Source organism: Urocampus carinirostris, chromosome 1 (genome assembly GCF_059441175.1).
Source record: "Urocampus carinirostris isolate Australia breed hairy pipefish chromosome 1, RoL_Ucar_1.0, whole genome shotgun sequence".
Classification (NCBI taxonomy): domain Eukaryota; kingdom Metazoa; phylum Chordata; class Actinopteri; order Syngnathiformes; family Syngnathidae; genus Urocampus; species Urocampus carinirostris.
The window spans coordinates 54,911,126-54,929,057 of NC_142349.1; the positions used below are offsets into that span (position 1 = coordinate 54,911,126).

General features: G+C 39.3%; 1 protein-coding gene and 1 long non-coding RNA gene across 3 annotated transcripts in view; one reads left to right on the top strand and one right to left on the bottom strand.

The window, feature by feature from the left end:
• Nucleotides 1–17,932, top strand: part of tnn (tenascin N) — a 44,602-nt gene that overhangs the window by 24,004 nt on the left and 2,666 nt on the right. Inside the window, exons 8-19 of the mRNA XM_088345698.1 lie at nucleotides 70–159; nucleotides 5,127–5,390; nucleotides 6,520–6,783; nucleotides 6,866–7,129; nucleotides 8,587–8,850; nucleotides 9,023–9,286; nucleotides 13,030–13,160; nucleotides 13,650–13,788; nucleotides 13,864–14,015; nucleotides 14,561–14,657; nucleotides 14,727–14,891; nucleotides 17,167–17,330. Of these exons, the coding sequence (XP_088201824.1) occupies nucleotides 70–159; nucleotides 5,127–5,390; nucleotides 6,520–6,783; nucleotides 6,866–7,129; nucleotides 8,587–8,850; nucleotides 9,023–9,286; nucleotides 13,030–13,160; nucleotides 13,650–13,788; nucleotides 13,864–14,015; nucleotides 14,561–14,657; nucleotides 14,727–14,891; nucleotides 17,167–17,330 (2,258 nt within the window). The remainder of the gene's footprint in view (nucleotides 1–69; nucleotides 160–5,126; nucleotides 5,391–6,519; nucleotides 6,784–6,865; nucleotides 7,130–8,586; nucleotides 8,851–9,022; nucleotides 9,287–13,029; nucleotides 13,161–13,649; nucleotides 13,789–13,863; nucleotides 14,016–14,560; nucleotides 14,658–14,726; nucleotides 14,892–17,166; nucleotides 17,331–17,932) is intronic.
• Nucleotides 5,884–14,145, bottom strand: LOC148376281 (uncharacterized). 2 transcript variants are annotated; one of them, XR_015851530.1, is made up of 4 exons: nucleotides 13,947–14,145; nucleotides 13,004–13,132; nucleotides 8,607–8,832; nucleotides 5,884–6,732 (listed from the first exon to the last, which is right to left on the bottom strand). It is a non-coding gene; the product is annotated as an uncharacterized LOC148376281 (long non-coding RNA). The 2 variants fall into 2 exon arrangements; XR_015851529.1 differs by lacking the exon at nucleotides 5,884–6,732 and having other exon boundaries at nucleotides 8,401–8,832.

The following is a 17,932-nucleotide window of genomic DNA, read 5'->3' on the forward strand; positions in this document are numbered from 1 at the left end:
TCTTCTTTAGCTGCATTTCATCGAAAAAATGGGCTGATGAGAACTGATTACATCTGTTTTGTCCTTCAGGTCTCTCTCCGGGTATGGAATACTTGATTGCAGTGCAGGCCATCAGAGGAATGAATGAGGGGAACTCTTCTTTGGTCACAAGTTCTACAGGTCTGTGCCTGACTGTGTTGTTTGTTTGGTTTCTGGCTATGTAAAACAGATACAATTTCATCCCTTGCTACTTTGCAGCCTCAGAGCATCGCTGGTTGAAAAATATTCTACGATCTATTACCTTTGCTTGAATCAATATGCAATCAGAGGGCAGCGAGCGCATTGTTGTCAGCCCTGGAGGCTTTTTTTTTTTTTTAGCCATTGTGTCAATCTAAAAGTGAAGAGCACTTGTGCAGCTGTGATCCATTATCTCTGATCACATATTGCTGTGAGTGGGGGCCAGTGGACCGCATTTGTTTCGGGACAGGCGGGTCTTTTTTCTACAATTACCGCACAATATTGCTACCTACAATGAAATGCATTTTGCAGCTGAGATCCTTTATCCCTCCAAAAATACTTAAAAGGAGCAAAATTATTTGAAATATCAAATAATCGTGCACATTTTTAGTGAGCATTTTATTTTATCGAAGTTAAAATAATAAAATACTTTAAATGAAAATAGAAAAACAAATTGGCAATATAACATCAGGAGAAATAAGTTAAACTATAATAAAATTAGAATAAATATACAAATATACTTTGTGTAAACGAGATCTATTTTCGCTATATTTTATAGCATTTTTTTAAATATTTGTAATAATTCGAAACATCATTAGGATTAATGATTTGAATGAATATTATTAATTTGATTAAAACATTATAAAATCAACTCAATAAAAAAAGAAACATCTTAAATTGAAAAAAATCCATACTTTTGCAGCGGTAGAAACCATCAATATAATATACACACATCATTTAGAACCAGTATTTTGAAATCACAAAAACATTATTAAAAACAAATGTTCTCATCTCACCTGCAATTTTGAATATCACATTGTTAAATGAATATTTAAAGGTAGGGAGTGGGATTTGAAAACGTTGTTACTCTCTGCCGCGATTTCCTGGCATAAAGTCCTAACTGCAGCCTCAGACAGCCTGTTCATGATTTGTGAGAAAGTACATGCATTTCTTAGACGCGCTCGAATGAACTTTTCTTTTTTCATCTTTTTATGGTTTGGGTTGGTATTTAGACTCTACTAGAAGCAGGCCTTTTCTTACTTCCACCATTCTGATGCTTCACTAACCTCATCTCATCTCATTAGCCGTACCGCTTATCCTCATTAGGGTCGCGGGGGGGCTGGAGCCCATCCCAGCCATCTCCGGGCAGTGGGCAGGGGACACCATGAACTGGTTGCCAGCCAATCGCAGGGCACACGGGTACAGACAACTCATTCGCTCATTCACACCTAGGGACAATTTGGACCGGCCAATTCACCTGAAATGCATGTTTTTGGAACGTGGGAGGAAACTGGAGTGCCCGGAGGAAACCCACGCAAGCACGGGGAGAACATACAAACTCCGCACAGGAAGTCTGGAGCTTCACTAACCAATAGAAATAAAAAAAAAAAAAACCCGCAGGGAAGAGCAGGAAGTCTCTCTCCAGAACTCCAATGCAGACCCCTTTCCCCGAACCTAATGTGTCCCCTAACAGGCCTGATCAAAGCAAAATAAAACCACATTTTTGAGTCATTCCGTTTCTAATTTTACATAATTATTGGTGGTATCGGACAACAACAAAAAACAACAAAAACAACCTGAAATGCCGTCTAGGACCCGAAAGAGCCGGTTCTCTAAAAATAGTTAGATTTCTCATTTTCCTAAGTATGAGAAGTCAACACGATTTTTCGTATTTGCTCAGGAAACGTCGAATTTCGTTGACATACAAAAACTTCTTTTCAAAGTAACGAAAGTAGTTACTTTACCAGGTAACTAGTTACTTTTACTATAGAGTAATTCAGTTGTTCACTTAGTTACTTTTTGGAAGAACTTTTGAGAAACCATAATTGATTACTTTTTTAAAGTAACGTGCAAAACACTGGTTAACACATACTTGATATAGAGAAAATATTTAATTTTCAAATGATGCACCCCATCTTCAACATTTTCATTTTCTTTTATTATCCTTCTTTAAGTATTTTATTAGGTTCGTACTGGAGTGCCATGTCTAATCTCGTAAACAATGTCTACTCCGTTGTTATCATAAAAAATGAAGACGATTCTACGATATTAAAAGGCAATAATGTGTGATGATGACTGCAAAAAGATCATTCAGGGGTTGCCGGTTTTTAGGAAAACTGTCCGATCTAAACACCTAAGTTGCTAATATGTGAGAAAATACTACTTAGCTAGCTTCTGCTCCTTATTTTGGCTCAATGAATTCAGCAAAAAGGCTGCTTTAACCTGAAGCAGATGGAGCCGGTGTAGGAAGCAAAACATGTTGAGTCTGGCTATTATGGGGGCACCTAATATGGTCCCGCGAGGAGTAGTCTGCCTGTCGGGCTTATCGGTCGCAGGCTGCATTACGGGCTCCTCTGCAGGAAAATTGCAAGGCAAAATGAGCGAGGGCAGCGTGAAGAAAAACAGGGAAGGACCCACAAAACGGCTGCAGAAACGATCTTTCTTCCACGCTAGGGTCAGACTTGTCTACGCTGCATTTGTCCTGGTTTTAAATGGGGTATGAATGTAGCTTTGTTGGAAATAATCAACAACTGAAAGCTCTTTTTTGCGCTACTTGTATTGACTGAATATACATTTTATCAGGTGATGATACAAAAATAAAAAAAGAAAGACTTTGGAGTACAAGCTTTAACTCTGGAGGTAACACAGAACTGTTTCATTTTGAGCAGTTATAAAAATTACAACATTTAGTCATAAATATTTTCAAATATTAATGCTTTATAGCTCGAAATGAACCCTCCTTGACTCTTGACTTTGAGTTAAAGCTTCAACTCAAACTAAACAAAAAGAGTTTATATTTGATCATGTAATGATGTCAAATATGACAGAATGCAAATACTATTAGAGGTTAATGCTTTACAGGTAAATCAAGTTTAACCCTAATTGACTTAGGAGTTAAATCTTTAACTGATTTCCACAAAATAATTTTATTTTGATCAAAACTGTTGATGTATAAATATGATTTTTTATTAATTTGATATAAAAGTACGAATTTGAGAACAAGGCAGATAAGTCTCACCAGGGTATAATTCGCACCCCCAGCCAAACTATGAAAAAATAGTACGGAAAATCTGGGAATTATCGGGGGTTTTCTTATGTTTCTCCGTCAGTCCAATAAATGTGAAATTGCATTTGGCTGTTATTGCTGTTATCTTTCGGCCTAATTATTATCGTGTCTCCCTTGGGAAAAAAATCCCTATTTGAGAGAAAACTCTTGCTGACTGTGATTTTTATCACAGACAAAATAAATACCTACCCATTAATTTGACATAGTGCTTATTTAGGTAGAGCTGATTTCTGACTTGTGAAGTCATATTCTAGACTTGTTGTTTGTAAGTTCATAAGGATCGGTTCTTTGATTTCATCAGCATGTATGTGGCAAAACTGATGCCAGACTAGATCCAACTTTTTTTTGTACCCAGTCTATAGAGGAGTCTTGCATTACGTCAGCGGCTGGGGTCCATAACCACAGGTTCCTGGCAAAAGGCCAAACTGTACTCATGCTAGTCACTTTGTAAACGAGATGCATACTGTGACATATGGACAATACATTGAAGAAAAAGCTAAACAGAACGCTGAAACTAAAAAGTTTTCAAGCATCAACGTAATTTGTCAATTTTTTGTAAATGTCAAGTGATTTCTATTTTTGTCTTCCCAATCGACAGCAATCCATTTATCTACATTGGCTAAAGTCCTAATTCCTCTTTCAAAAGCCAGGAAAGGCGATCGAAAATCCCACTTGTCAAAATGTAATTAATCACCTCTGCCAAAGATCGAAAGACCGATTGATTTATGGCGACTGGTAAAGAACCATTAAGGATTGTAGAGTACATGTTGTTTTTATTCTATCCAGTTGTCAAAAGTGTAAAATGATTAATGAACCCATTTAAAGTTCAGAGTAGTTTTACCCGGAAAGGAATAATTATTATTTCAATCCCTCGTTTATCGCGGTAGCCTGCGTTTAAAACAATAGTCGAACCGGGATAATGGATTGCGGCTAAAATAGTGCGGTTCATTTTAGGTGGGCCAGATGGGCACGCCTGCAGAAAATAGTGCCTTCTGCCAGGCCACACTCAGAGGAATATGAATTGGGTATAATGGATTGTGGCCGCACGAATGAAATTAATCTTAAGCAAAAAAACGAAAAAGCAATAAAAGATCCACTAGGCCTGACAAAGGTGCGCTTTGCTGGTCCTCGTTTGCAGAAATGTGCAATCAGGGACAAGGGATCACAGCCTTATGAATGAATTTCATCTTTTGGAGGACAGGACAAAAAAAACTGCCAGGCCCACCAAAAATGCACATTTGCACAATTAAGGCGGAAAGAAAATAAAAAAAGCTGCCATGCATGACAAAAATTTGCTCCCTTGGCTCCTCGCACTCATCAATAGTCGACTGGGGATAATGGAGCGCAGCAAAAACCAAGCAGTTCACTTTAGGCAGTCCACAATGGCATTTTCAGTGTCCCAAACCAGAAGGAAGGAGGCTTGTTTGGCCCCTGCTCACAGCAAGATTCCAGAGGGGATAATGGATCGTGGCCACAACCATACATGTAATTTTCGGAGGGCCAGAACAGCACTTATCACGATAAAATTGTCTCCTGCCAGTCCCTACTTGAGCACCAAGATAAACGATCGCTGCGGCAAGGCATAATGACAAAAAAGAGCCGCCAGGATCAATACTTCCCAAATTATTTAAAATGATCCAATTATATACATACGTAATATAATGAATTTTGACCACTGATATTCTGTGACCATGATTAGAGGATGTCATAGATTGACAGAGGGCCAACATTTAAATATTTAGTAAATGCCTTTTCCTGTTTCATCTGTCACTTGTCATTTTTTTTTTAATATTTTCATGTTACCTGCAAAAGCATGACCTCATACTAATCTCCGCCTCTCCAGACATTGATGCACCAACAAACCTACTGACCACTGAGACAACAGAAGACACAATCACCATTTCTTGGGACCCTGTCCAAGCTCAAATCGAAGGTTATATGTTGACGTATACATCTGATGCGGGCTCCAGTGGCGAGATCCCAATTGGCCGCGACATGACCTCATACAGGCTAGTCGGCCTGAAACCTGGTGTGGTCTACACTTTTTACATCTGGGCCTACAGGGGTGATCAGGTCAGCAGGAGGAGTTTTACGGTGGCTGAGACAGGTAAACCCTCCTATTTTAAGTATTCAGAAAACGAGCCATCTTGTTATTAGACTTTGATTTCTTGGCTGAAGAACTTTAAATATGAACAAAAGGAGACTTTGGCTTGATCCAATTACTACCCCTTTCTTTCAATGTTACCCTTATTTTAACAATGCATTAACGATAAGGGTAGGAAAGTCTGACTCCTCTGCAAAGCGCAGAATAAGGGAGAGTAAGGGGTATAAGCATCCTTTCACAAAGTCAGCTTAAGAGCACCCCAGCTTCTTCCTATGCATGACCAATTAGCTGGAAGAAATTGTGGAAGGCAATGAACTTATTATGTGTGTTTATGTTGTGTTGTGCCATGGAATGTAAATTTCCACAGCGGGCGATGAGGTACTAGAAAAAAAAAACAATAGGGGAGAAAAATCAAGATGAGAAAGAATAAAAGAGAAGCGTGGTACTTATAAGGCGACATACTTATTTATTTTGCAAGTTAAGCACTACAGTCAATTTTTGCAACAATTTCTGTTACTGGTTCAAGGTGAGTAAAATATAAAAGAAAAGAAAAATGTTGCAAATCATACCTGACAACACGGCAAAAAAATGCAGTATATTGTTGGAGCGAGTCACATTGGTAAAAGTTTTTTAAGTAAGATATGAATAAAGAAAAAAATCGTGGGAGGGAGTGGGAATGTAGTGCTATGGAGCGCAAATTCCTACAGAGGGCGATGCGGCACATGGAAAAGCACAAAGGAGCAGGTGAGGCAATTGCTGTAAAGTCAAGGAAGAATAAAAAGAGTGAAGCACAGTATTCAGACGTCTAAACACTATTGTTGTATCCAGTTCCATTGGTCCTCTTTAAAATTGAGTACAATTAAAAAAAAAAAAAACGAATGAACAATCGCCAAAAGTTTTGTCTCAACAAACGAAAATCGAAGTGATGACATGGCAAGCAATTTCGTTCGTAATTTCTAGAGGAATCATGCACTTACTCATACCAAATAAGAGGAAGGGGGTGGGCAAGTAAAAGTAAACCTTACAAGAAAGGGTGCTTTTTAAGGGCCTGACAATCGTATAGTATATCTCATTTTGTTAAAATCTTATATTTTGAGAGGTTTGGTCTTTAATTAATTCAATTTTGTTTTAGAAATGGATGGTCCAACTAACCTCTCTGCCAAGGAAGAAACAGAGAGCAGCTTCCGAGTGTCCTGGGGCCGCGCTCAGGCAGAAATCGACGGCTACAAGTTAGCGTACCTTTCTTCTGATGGCTCCAGGGAGGAGATCCAACTTGAGCCTGACATTAGTTCATATACAATAAAGGGCTTGAGGCCTGGGGCCGTCTACAAGGTCCACGTCTGGGCTGTCAAGGGAAACAAAGCCAGTAGAAAGATTTCAACCCAAGCAGAGACAGGTTTTGTATACGACTTCTGAAAAACTTAGGTTCTTCTACTTTACTGTTTTTGCAAAACTTGTTTACTAACATTCTTCTATAGAGCTAGACGCTCCGGCTAATATTCAAGCCCAGGCTGTGACTGACAGCAGCTTCAAGCTGTCATGGGAGGCCGTCCAGGCAGAAATTGACGGCTATGTGCTCAAGTACCGTTCTCCTGATGGCTCAGGCAAAGAAATCCCGCTGGGGCCTCAGAGTACCACTTACACCATAAGTGGTTTGAACCCCGGCGTCGTCTATACATTCAGCATTTGGGCTGTTAAGGGAAATAAAGCCAGCAGGAAGGTCTCAACACAAGGAGAGACAGGTGTTTATAACTTGTAAACATTTCAACACTTTTCATGATCGCCTTCTACTTTTAGTCGGAGGTGGGATGTGTGGCGAAAACGTTTACTCAAGTAAACTTACTTCAAAATTATATGACTCAAGTAGAAGTAAACTGTGGTCATCCAAAAAAATACTTGAGTAAAATTAAAAAACTACTCAGTAAAAAAATAACTTTTCAAGTACTGAGTAAGAGTAAAAAAAGAAAAAACCAACCATTCCATCAGACCATCAAATCATTAACGTCCATCCATCCAATCAGTAATAAATTACTAGTCAGTGTACTCAATTTGTTTGGGCGAACCCTTTGTGGATTAAAATAAAAAATGTATACGTAAGGCTATAGCTACAGTATATACTTTACTCTACCCATACAGTACAGTAAAATAAGTTCCTAACCCTGCTCTCAAGTGCCACCAGGTGGTTGTTTAGGTCATTAGTGAAATCTAAATAAAAGACACGTGATACATGGGTGAGAGCCAAGAGAGAATCTCGCTTGAGGGAATTTGAGTAACGGATTCAATGTAGCGGCATACTATTACAGTTTCTTCTTCACAAATAAACTCAAGTAAAATGTATGTTGATTTAAAACTACTCCTAGAAGTACAAAATGTCCCAAGACTTACTCAAGTAAGTGTACTGGAGTAATTGTAACCCGTTACTACCTACCTCTGCTTTTAGTACCATCTAGTCTATAGTCAATACAATCATTCAGTAAGGATTGTCAAGTGAAATTGCCATATAAATGTGGCATAGAAACGGAAGGAAATTCGCTCAGAACCCCTGGCATCCCAGTCAAAAACATTAAAATAACAATATGGTACATCGTAAGTAAATAAGCTGCTATAGTGGAGTGGTAGATAGATGCAGTAAGAGACGGTGATTAAACTGATTTAGAAAATTCCACTTGCGAGGATTATAATGTTATTAATGCACAAACTTCTTATGGCCTCCCTATTTTGAATAACCAGATCGTCCAGATCGTTGATTGATTCCGGTCAGTATAATGATGTCTAGGCCTTCTTCATTTTTCTACGGTTCGTTTCCATGGTTAACATGTTTGCCTTTCCGTTTAGTATCACGGCACAGCTTGGACCCATAGCTAATAAATACAGTATAAAATATTTAGTATCACTGACTCACAAAGTCTTCACAAAACACATATTTTGTAAATGAATGAAGAAAAAGGGATTGTGGGAGGCAATAGCCTTTTAACTTTTTAATCTTTTAACTTTTGCTCTAATGCCGTATAGAAGGGCCGACAAACATCTTCCACACAATGAAATGAAAAAGTCATAAAGTGGGGACGCCATATCCCGGGGGTCTAGTGTATCTCAGTGAACCGTATCTCTCTTAATGTCATGTCTCATCTCATTGTCAACAATGTTTGTTATTATCAAGGACAATAACAATTCAAATGTAATCAACACTCTCCTCTAGAATTGGATGTGCCTTCAAACCTTGTAGCCCACGATGAGACAGAGAACAGCTTCATGGTGTCGTGGAACGGGGTCCATGCAGAAATCGATGGCTACGTCCTCAACTACGTCTCCTCGGAGGGTTCCAGTGGGGAAATCCCTCTCGGACCCGACGTCACTTCCTACATTTTGACGGGTTTGCGCCCCGGTGTGGTGTACACGGTTTACATCCGGGCCATCAAAGGAAATAAAGCCAGCAGGAAGATTTCTACACAGGCAGAAACAGGTGTTAAAAGTTGATGTAACGTACGCCTTGGTTTAGAAAAAATATATCGCTCCATCTTCTGAAAGTATGAAAATAACAACAATGTTTTCAGCATGTCATTTGAATACACTCATTTTGAATTAATAACATTCGAGTTTCTGGATAAACTACATCAAATAACATCTTCCTCCAGAACTGGACGATCCCGCAAACCTGCTAGCCAGAGACCAAACCGAGAGCGGCTTTAGGGTGTCCTGGGACGGCGTCCAGTCAGAAATCGACGGCTACGTGCTCACCCACAGCTCCTCTGAGGCCTCGAGTGGGGAAATTCGTCTTGGCCCAGAGAGCCGTTCTCACATTCTGACCAGTTTGAGGCCCGGCGTGGTCTACACTGTCTACATCTGGGCCGTCAAAGGAGGCCGGAGAAGCAGGAAGATCTCAGTCCAGGCCGAGACAGGTTGGCACAATGCTAATAACGTCTACTTAAGAAGACACCTGGGATATGACATACATTTATTTTAATTGTATGGTGAAATTGTCCTATGGCGGAGGATAGAAACCTATGGTAATAAGGTAATCCGCCCAAAATCCCTGGTACCCGAGGTAAAACATTAAAATAACATACTAGTAAATGGTAATCTAATATTTGTGTATATGATTGCATAACAATTTAAATATAGATATTCATTTCCATGGTTTTCATGTTTTTGCTTCTACTTTTAGCATCACTGCAAGCCTTGGGACGTATAACAAATAAATACAGTATTGATTCTCAAAACTTTACGAAGCACACGAGATTTTGAAGTCAACAAAAAGAAAGACATTGTGAGATTTACATGACGTGATGCAAACCAATAGCAGACCAGCTGACCTTTAACGTGACTTTGACCAACAGCAGACAGGCATCTTAGAGAAGATGTCGAATGCACGAACACTGCAAAGTTATCATTCTATATGTTTTTGGGTCCCTGAAATAATTTTTTGATGGGGAAAATTCCCTTTCGATGGGCCAAAAATCCCCATCTCATTCCACACTGAAAAGTGACAACCTCATAAGGCAGGGACACAATATCCTGGTGGTCTAACTGTACTTTTAAAATGAGAAAAATCAACCATTTTTGGAGTCATAATTGTGTGTTTACACACATTTGAAAATTTTGTTTCCATGGTCATCATCTTTTTGCTTCTCCCTTTAGCATCACTGCAAGTATTGGGATTCATAGATAAACAAATGCAAGTTTGCTTCACGAAATTCTGAACTGAACGATGAGAGAGAAAGGCATTATGGGAGGGAGTTCAGCCAATACTATCTTCATGATGCCGTGAGGCAAACCAATGGGAGTTGAGAATCTTACATGACATTGACCAATAGCAGACGGGAATCTGAGACACATATGAGGCACCCACAGAGTCATGTGGAAGAACACCACAAATAATTTGTTGTTGATGTCATATAGTGGTGAAAAAGCTGTAACGAGGGGCTGGAAAAACATTGTTTTTCACATCGTGACATGGACATGTCGTAGGCTGCGGGTGGCGGAACCTTGGGTCTACAGTAAAAGGATAGTTTGTCTTTTTCTTACAGCAAATTTCGCAAATGAAAACTATTACCCGGCTGAAGTAAAAGTCAACTTGCCCGTCTATAACACAAAGCAGATTTTATGGATGGCTGGGAAACACTTTTCATACGTCAAACATTCCTCGTGCTCCTCCCCAGGGTGAAAACACAATATGCATTTCATGCACCATTAACATTTTATTGGTGAAATCCTCAGGAAGTCGCACCATCCTTTATTTTGGCAGGCCAGCCTTGCCAGCGTTTAGATACTGTACGTCGGGAGTTCACTGTGGGTCAGTGGCGCCACATGGTGAACATCTCGGAACAACCATAGCTTTGTAAAAGAAACATGTGAAAAGTGGAAAGTTCGGAGAATGGCTGCACGAACGGATGGGTGGCCTCGCTCTTGGAATATCCAATAATCTCCTTTCAACCTGCCAACCGTTAGCGGTCACGCAAGAAAAGAATGAATTCATACGAGATGTTTATGGAAGGTTGCCTAAATATCTCAAGTATTACTGTCATAATAATAATTCTAGGGGTCACCTAGACTAGTTCGATATACTTTTTGAAAATAACAGCTTAACATTTTTACAGTGTCGTTACTGTGTTATTATTAAGTTGTAATCATTGAAAGTAGTGTGAAAATAGGTTAGTAATCCAATTTCCTAGAATATCACAATGACCCATCACTGGTGAGCTATTTTCAGAACAAGTCCACGGATTACTCGCGTGTTTTTAGGGGGCTACACGGTGCAAACAGGCATCAATGTTGGTGACCCATGTCCTAAACCACCTTCTGATAGAATTAAATCATTTTTTTGTACAAATGGAAACAAACTGCTTTCTCTTTTTAATATTTTTTTAGAAGGTGGAGTTTTTTGCTATGCTAGTGACGCCAGCGACACTGAACTTAAAAAGGAAGTTTGGTAAATTCCAGGGCTAAGTGGCGGATTTAGACTGTGGTTCTGAAACCGGACCATGTGATATTAGAGTATCCAGTTAGAATAAAACATAAGAATGTACAAATTCCTCAAATGAATCATTGGATTGAGTAAATATTTGCCTAAATTGTAAGTTTTTTATTTAAATGTCATATTCACCGAGGATATTAGACTATCCTATATTGTATAAACACACAAAAAAACCTGTAGCTAAGTGGTATGACCCAATCTGTCTCAAGTCACTTCCCTTTGCCTGTAATTTATTTCGAGACGGTCCCAAAAATGTTGTTAATTCTTTTTAGAAAAAGATCTTTACTTATGACAACAAATCAGTACAGTTAATGGCGATGCTATTCAATTTATGTCTTTCCTTTCAAATACAAGCATACAGTGGACCCCCAGGATACGATATGAATTCATTATGAGATTGGCATTCCAATGTGAAAGTGCTGTATGATGGGGGATAGATATCTATGTTAATTAGCTAATGCACCCCGTCCCCAAGATAAAAACATTAAAATATCAAAATATTATAAGAGTAAGTACTACCCATGTGTAATATACCTGCATAGGGTTAAAATATATTATACAGTAAATAGATACACATGTAAAGGAAAAATGAAACTTGGTGTGATGCGACTTAAGATGGCACAGGGGAGTAGCTGGGGAATGCAGAGGGGAAAAAACATGCTACAGTGGATTAAAAATAAAACTAATGAACCTTGGAAACTTAGAAGATGTCCTTTCTTTAATCCCGTCCTTGTTCATAATTGTTCAGGTCATCAATCGGTTACGGCCGTAGGCCTTTGCAAGGCTAACAATGGGTGTGCTTTATTCATATTCTTTTTCGTCTGTTTCCATGATTATCATGTTTTGCTTCTCCCTTTAGCATCACTGCAAGTCTTAGGGCCCAGGACTAATAAATACAGTACAAAAAAATACAGTATTGTATTGCTGGATAGCGGTTTTAACAAAGCACACGGGATTCTGAACTGAATGAAGAGAGGAAACCATTGTGCGAAGAAGTTCAGCCAATAGCATAGCATCATCTTAATGATGCGGTGACGCAAACGAATTGCAGACCAGCATCTTATGATGTCGCCCAATAACCGACGGGCCTCTTAGAGACTTAGCTCCTCATATGTACAAAAACAAAGTTTCAATTTTGAATTTGCTGTTGATATTGTATGAAGGGTAAAATGCTGTAGCGAATGGCCGGAAAAACACTGTATTCCACATCAAATCATGAAAACATCGTAAGGTGGGGATGCTGTAGCCCGGGGGTCTACCGTAGTTGCCGGTTTTCACCCCCAAATATTCCCAAGTTTTAGCTGACCCTTAAAACAGGAGCAATAGAAAATTCAGATGAATGGACAATATGCAATGATGCGCATGCCTCACACTATCATTACTTGAGCCTTTGTGCATGTGTCAAACAAATTAACACCGCGGTTATTCCCAAACAGGACAGGCAAATTGCTGGTTCATCTTCACAAAGCACATAGAAACCATGCATGCAGATGATGTGTCAGTCTCAGCGCCAACCGAAAAAAAAATGACTGTCGACTTAACTTGCACACCAGATGGGTGATCCTCATTTGCGTTTCAGGCCCCTTAAATCCAAACTAATTAACTCCAGTATTGCTACCGGCATGAATGAGCATTCACTTACCATTACCGTTGTGCTTCATCTGACAGACATAGACGCTCCGAGGGGCTTGCAGGCTACTCGTGTCACCACGGAATCAGCGGTGTTAACCTGGACTGCTCCTTTGGCTGACATTGATGGCTACGTTTTGAACTACAGGGATGAGGACGGCAACAAGGAGGTCAGTTGAACGTGGACAAGGATGAGATAAAAAAAATCCTCAAACTTGGCACAATGCAGAAAAATAGTGTGTAAAACGATATCATCATAAAAAATATGCTGCACTTCTAATAAATGATCAAATTCAATGTGCAGGCATCATCAGTTTTAATTCATGTTTACTGGGATGCCCTTATCTGCAGCATTTTTACTATGCATGGCTGCCCTCTTGTGGTGATGAAGTGCACCTAATTAGCATGCTCCACACATGTATAGTAAATCAAATCAAACCAGATGATTTGTTTTGGTTTCAACAAGAGGTTATCACAAATTTAAATCACACATTTTAACCAAAGTGACTGAGCCTTAACGTCCATTAGCTATTGTAGACCTAAATTATTCTTTTCCCCCCCAATTTGATTTTTTTTTTTGGTAATGAGTCTTATTTGAAAACTTGGTCGTCAATCTTTCTCAATACTTCTCCCCGTAAAATAATTCCTGTGTTCCTCAGACTGTTAAGAAAAAACTCGGCGCCAGAGAAAGCAGCTTTGCCATGTCAGGCCTTCAGATGTCCAAGAGATACATTGTCAGCATCATCGCTTACAGAGGGAACAAGAGGAGCAAAGTGGCGGAAACAGTCTTCAAAACTGGTCTGCAGGCGACAACAAGCAAAATCTGGTCATGATCAATCTCACTGATGCTTCCTTTATTTATCGATTACGTAGTTGGAATGCTGTACCCAGTCCCGGTCGACTGCCTTCAGATCATGAAAAACGGCATTAAAAAGAGCGGAGTTTACACCATTTACCTCGACAACGACAGCTCCAAACCGACAGAGGTTTACTGTGATATGGATACTGATGGAGGCGGCTGGATGGTACACTAAAACCCCATTTTAAAAGTGTTTTTATAAATAATAATATATTCAGGAAATACAGAACAATGTTTCTTCTGAGGCGTGTTCAGGAGAGTGAGCGATTGCTATCGCTAGCTATCGCTAGCTTCTGAACGGCCAATGATTATTGAGCGCTCGCGTGCCCGAGTAATCACGGGAGAAAGACCGCTTACTTTGATTTCCAACATGGCGTCGACAGTGCAGAAGATGGAGGATCTCACCCTGACGAGTGCTGTTGGCGATGTAATATATCGTCTTACATTGCCTGGTAATGTTTGTGAACAATGCAAGACAGGTATGACCCTTCCACTGCGTTTAGGATAACCTTAACTGTGTCAATATGCGAACTGTCGCTCATATCAGCCAACTCGCTCAAAGCAAGCTGTAGAACGAAATCCATTGTACTGTCGTCGGCCATTTTGGATCAGTAAGGCAATCACAGTGAGCGATTACAAAACGTTCAGCAGTGCGCGGCAAGCGATTAACAAGCGACTACATGTCTGATTACTCTCCTGAACACGCCTCAGGTCTTGCAGCGCCGCACGTCAGGCAAACTTGACTTCATGAAACGATGGCGGCAATATGTGTCAGGTTTCGGCAACGTCACAGACGAGTTTTGGATCGGTGAGAAAAACAACATTTTTTTCAACCTATACGTCATACCTATACGTCTATTTGTTTCGTTAATTTTAGGGCTGGAAAAGCTCCACCAGATGACCAACACGCCTGTTCAGTATGAAGTGAGGTTTGATTTGGGGATCGGCTCAGAGAGGGCCTATGCCATTTACGATAACTTCAAAGTCGCCGGCGCCAGGCAGAAATATGCACTCACCGTTGGCCGTTACAGAGGCACTGCAGGTGCATTTTACATTTTAAATTAAACAGTGAAACATTTAGAGGGAAACGTTGTCCATTTTAATACAAATAATGCCCTAACAATGATATGTTTTGAATGATCTCGAGGGGTGGCCATTTTGTGTGGACGGATGATGAAATCAGTGTTGCTCATGCGTTAGCCAATCACAGTGACGCATGAGATAGCCATTGCACCGCAATTGGTTGACCTATATTGATGTCCTCATCCCTGGATAAGAACTCTCAAAATGGCCGACCACGGAGAAGAATAACAAATTGATGAATTTTGCTTCGGAACTTTTCAAAACTATTAACCAAAATATCATATCACACATTAAACAATGCAAAAAAAATGTTGTAAACAACAGTACTAATCATTTTTTCAACTGAATCCCCAATGCCCCCAATAAGCAGGTCGGCACTTTGCATGGCTGCATGGCCGCTATTGGTGTGTGAGTGTGTGTGTGAATGGGGAAGTGTGAAGCACATTGTAAAGCGCTTTGGGAGGTCTTGTTTGACTGGAAAAGCGCTATATAAATGCAGACCATTTACCATCTACATATATTTGGGGTCCTGTGGCACATACATATGTTCATTTCAAATATTGAAACATTACTTTTTTGGCTTTTACACGCTTCTATTTGTTATTCAAATTATTTTTAAGAATATAAGAAAATAAGAAGAGTCCAATTGGCTGCCATATCACATTATTGTTATAACTTTCTTTTTTTTTCAAGATAAAACAGGGTAAACAAAATAGAATAGTAAAGGTAAAGCTTAAAATGACTAATTATCTGGCATCTTCCATTTTATATTAAGTATCATGCCATAATATGTTGTCTTACGATTTCAGAGGACGGCCATTTAATGTGGAGGGATGATTACACTAGTGTTGTTGTTTCAGAAGGCCAGTGAATTGTGATTTGTTATTTATTTAATAATATTGTTATTTTAGGGTTTTTTTCTCGACTTAAAAAAAAAAAAAATAAATAACATACATGTTTTAAATGTGGAACATTAACTGCCCCGTCATCTCAAGTTTCTTATTTTACCCAAAATACTCATCGAAAATATAGTAAAATATGTAAAGTTAAATCTGAACTAAAATGCACCTAAAATACGCAATCATTTTGTCAAATACGGTAAGCATCTTTTTTAATTGAATTGATTTGTCTTTATTGTCATTTATAATAATGTGATAACCATTATTTACAACAAGATATGGAACCTTCCAGGTACACATGATACTTAAAGGGATAGTGTTTAGAATTTGGTGCCATCTTTGTGGTACAAAAAAAACTTCATATAATTCAGTTAAAAACATTGATTTGACTTAATGGGCAATAATACATGAACTATCATCCCAATGTTATTTTTTATAATTATTTATAGGTCATGAAATTTGTATTTCTTTTACATAGAGGAATCTATACCCAGTAGTTGCCACCATAATTGTCTGTCATCTTGATGCTATGCAGACAATACAGTGCCATCTAGTGGTAATATGATCAAATATAAAATAAGTTGCATAAAATAAAGGAATATCAGGATTATAAAGGGTTAGGGTTAGGGTTAGGGTTAGGGTTATAAAGTAGTTCATAAAGACTGGTCTAAGTTGTAATAATAGTGCATCGTGACAATAATGCAATGATAAGTAGCAGCAACCAAAGTTCCCAAATATGTCGGAAAAATTATATGAGCAACCTACAAGACATACATTTGGCAGTGAAGACATCGTTCTGGACTGGATGCCAGAAAAAAACGAGTTAACATTTGAGTTCTATTATTGTTTTTTTGGGAAATGAGTAACTCTGTATGTCTAAAATGGTCTAATTTCGTCCAGGCCATGCAAAAATGTATCACTCCACATCTTCTGTGTATGCCACCGAGGGCCACATCTACTTAGAATTTGTTGCTTTTGTACTTTTTGACAATTTCATACATTCCACTCTTGATCGCATTGGAGAATTCTAATGAAAGCATTTTTTACCACCTTTTAAAAGATGCTGCTACTTTATACTGTTGTGAAGGTATAAATAAATGCAACCTTGAATCAATATTGCTACTCAAACGGGCTATTTCTTCAGTCAGAGGTCCTCTCAGGTTTTCTTCACACAAGTTGGACATTTATCGGCTTATTGTTTGACGCCGCCGCGTCCTAAAGCTACACGGCGACAACCGCGTCGATATTTATCCGGCGTGCGGGCAAAATGCGAGGACGGAGCGGGGCTGGGAAGTGTTTACCTGAGTTTTTGATCGATGGCGTTTGTTTTTGCAGGTGATGCTATGACCTACCACCAAGGTCGGCCTTGGACGACCATCGATTCGGATAATGACATCGCCCTGGGCAACTGCGCCCTGACGCACCGAGGGGCATGGTGGTACAAAAACTGTCACCTGGCTAACCTCAACGGAAAATGGGGAGACAGCAGACACAGTCTTGTGAGTTAACTAAGGAGCTTCGGGTTTACTTCAGGCCGAGTCCATCAAATCAAGCGTGATCTTCAAAGTTCAGTGCCGAAATGAACACTTTGGTGCTGAATATTGCATTTTGGCGAAGTGCAGCGAAATGAAACAAAAAAAAATGGCAGAGAAAAAAAATCATATTTTGCAGATTACAAGATGCAAATAGTGAAATATTTAGCAGAAAAGCAGAAACTAATTTTGTAAAGCTTGTACGCCATTGGCGAGAATTGGAAATGACGTCTGACGTAAGCCTCGCAGAGGTTGAAAATGGAAGCGGCGCATCTTTAACTTGGACACCAGGGATTAAGATTCATTTCGATTGATTGTTCGGTAAGCATGTTCTTTATGATAGTTATTTGAATAATATAACTCTGAAGCTGATGTTTGCATTTTGGCGCCAAACTGCAGCGTAGTGTGTTACTCAACTGTTACTCAAGAAAACTATTACTCAAGTAGAAGTAAAGAGCAGTCATCTAAAGAATTACTTAAGTAAAAGTAAGTCCATGCTGTGCAGACCCTCCACAACGGGAAAAAAAGCGAGAGAAAAGCTTGGCCCAGGCCCGACCTAAAGATTGACA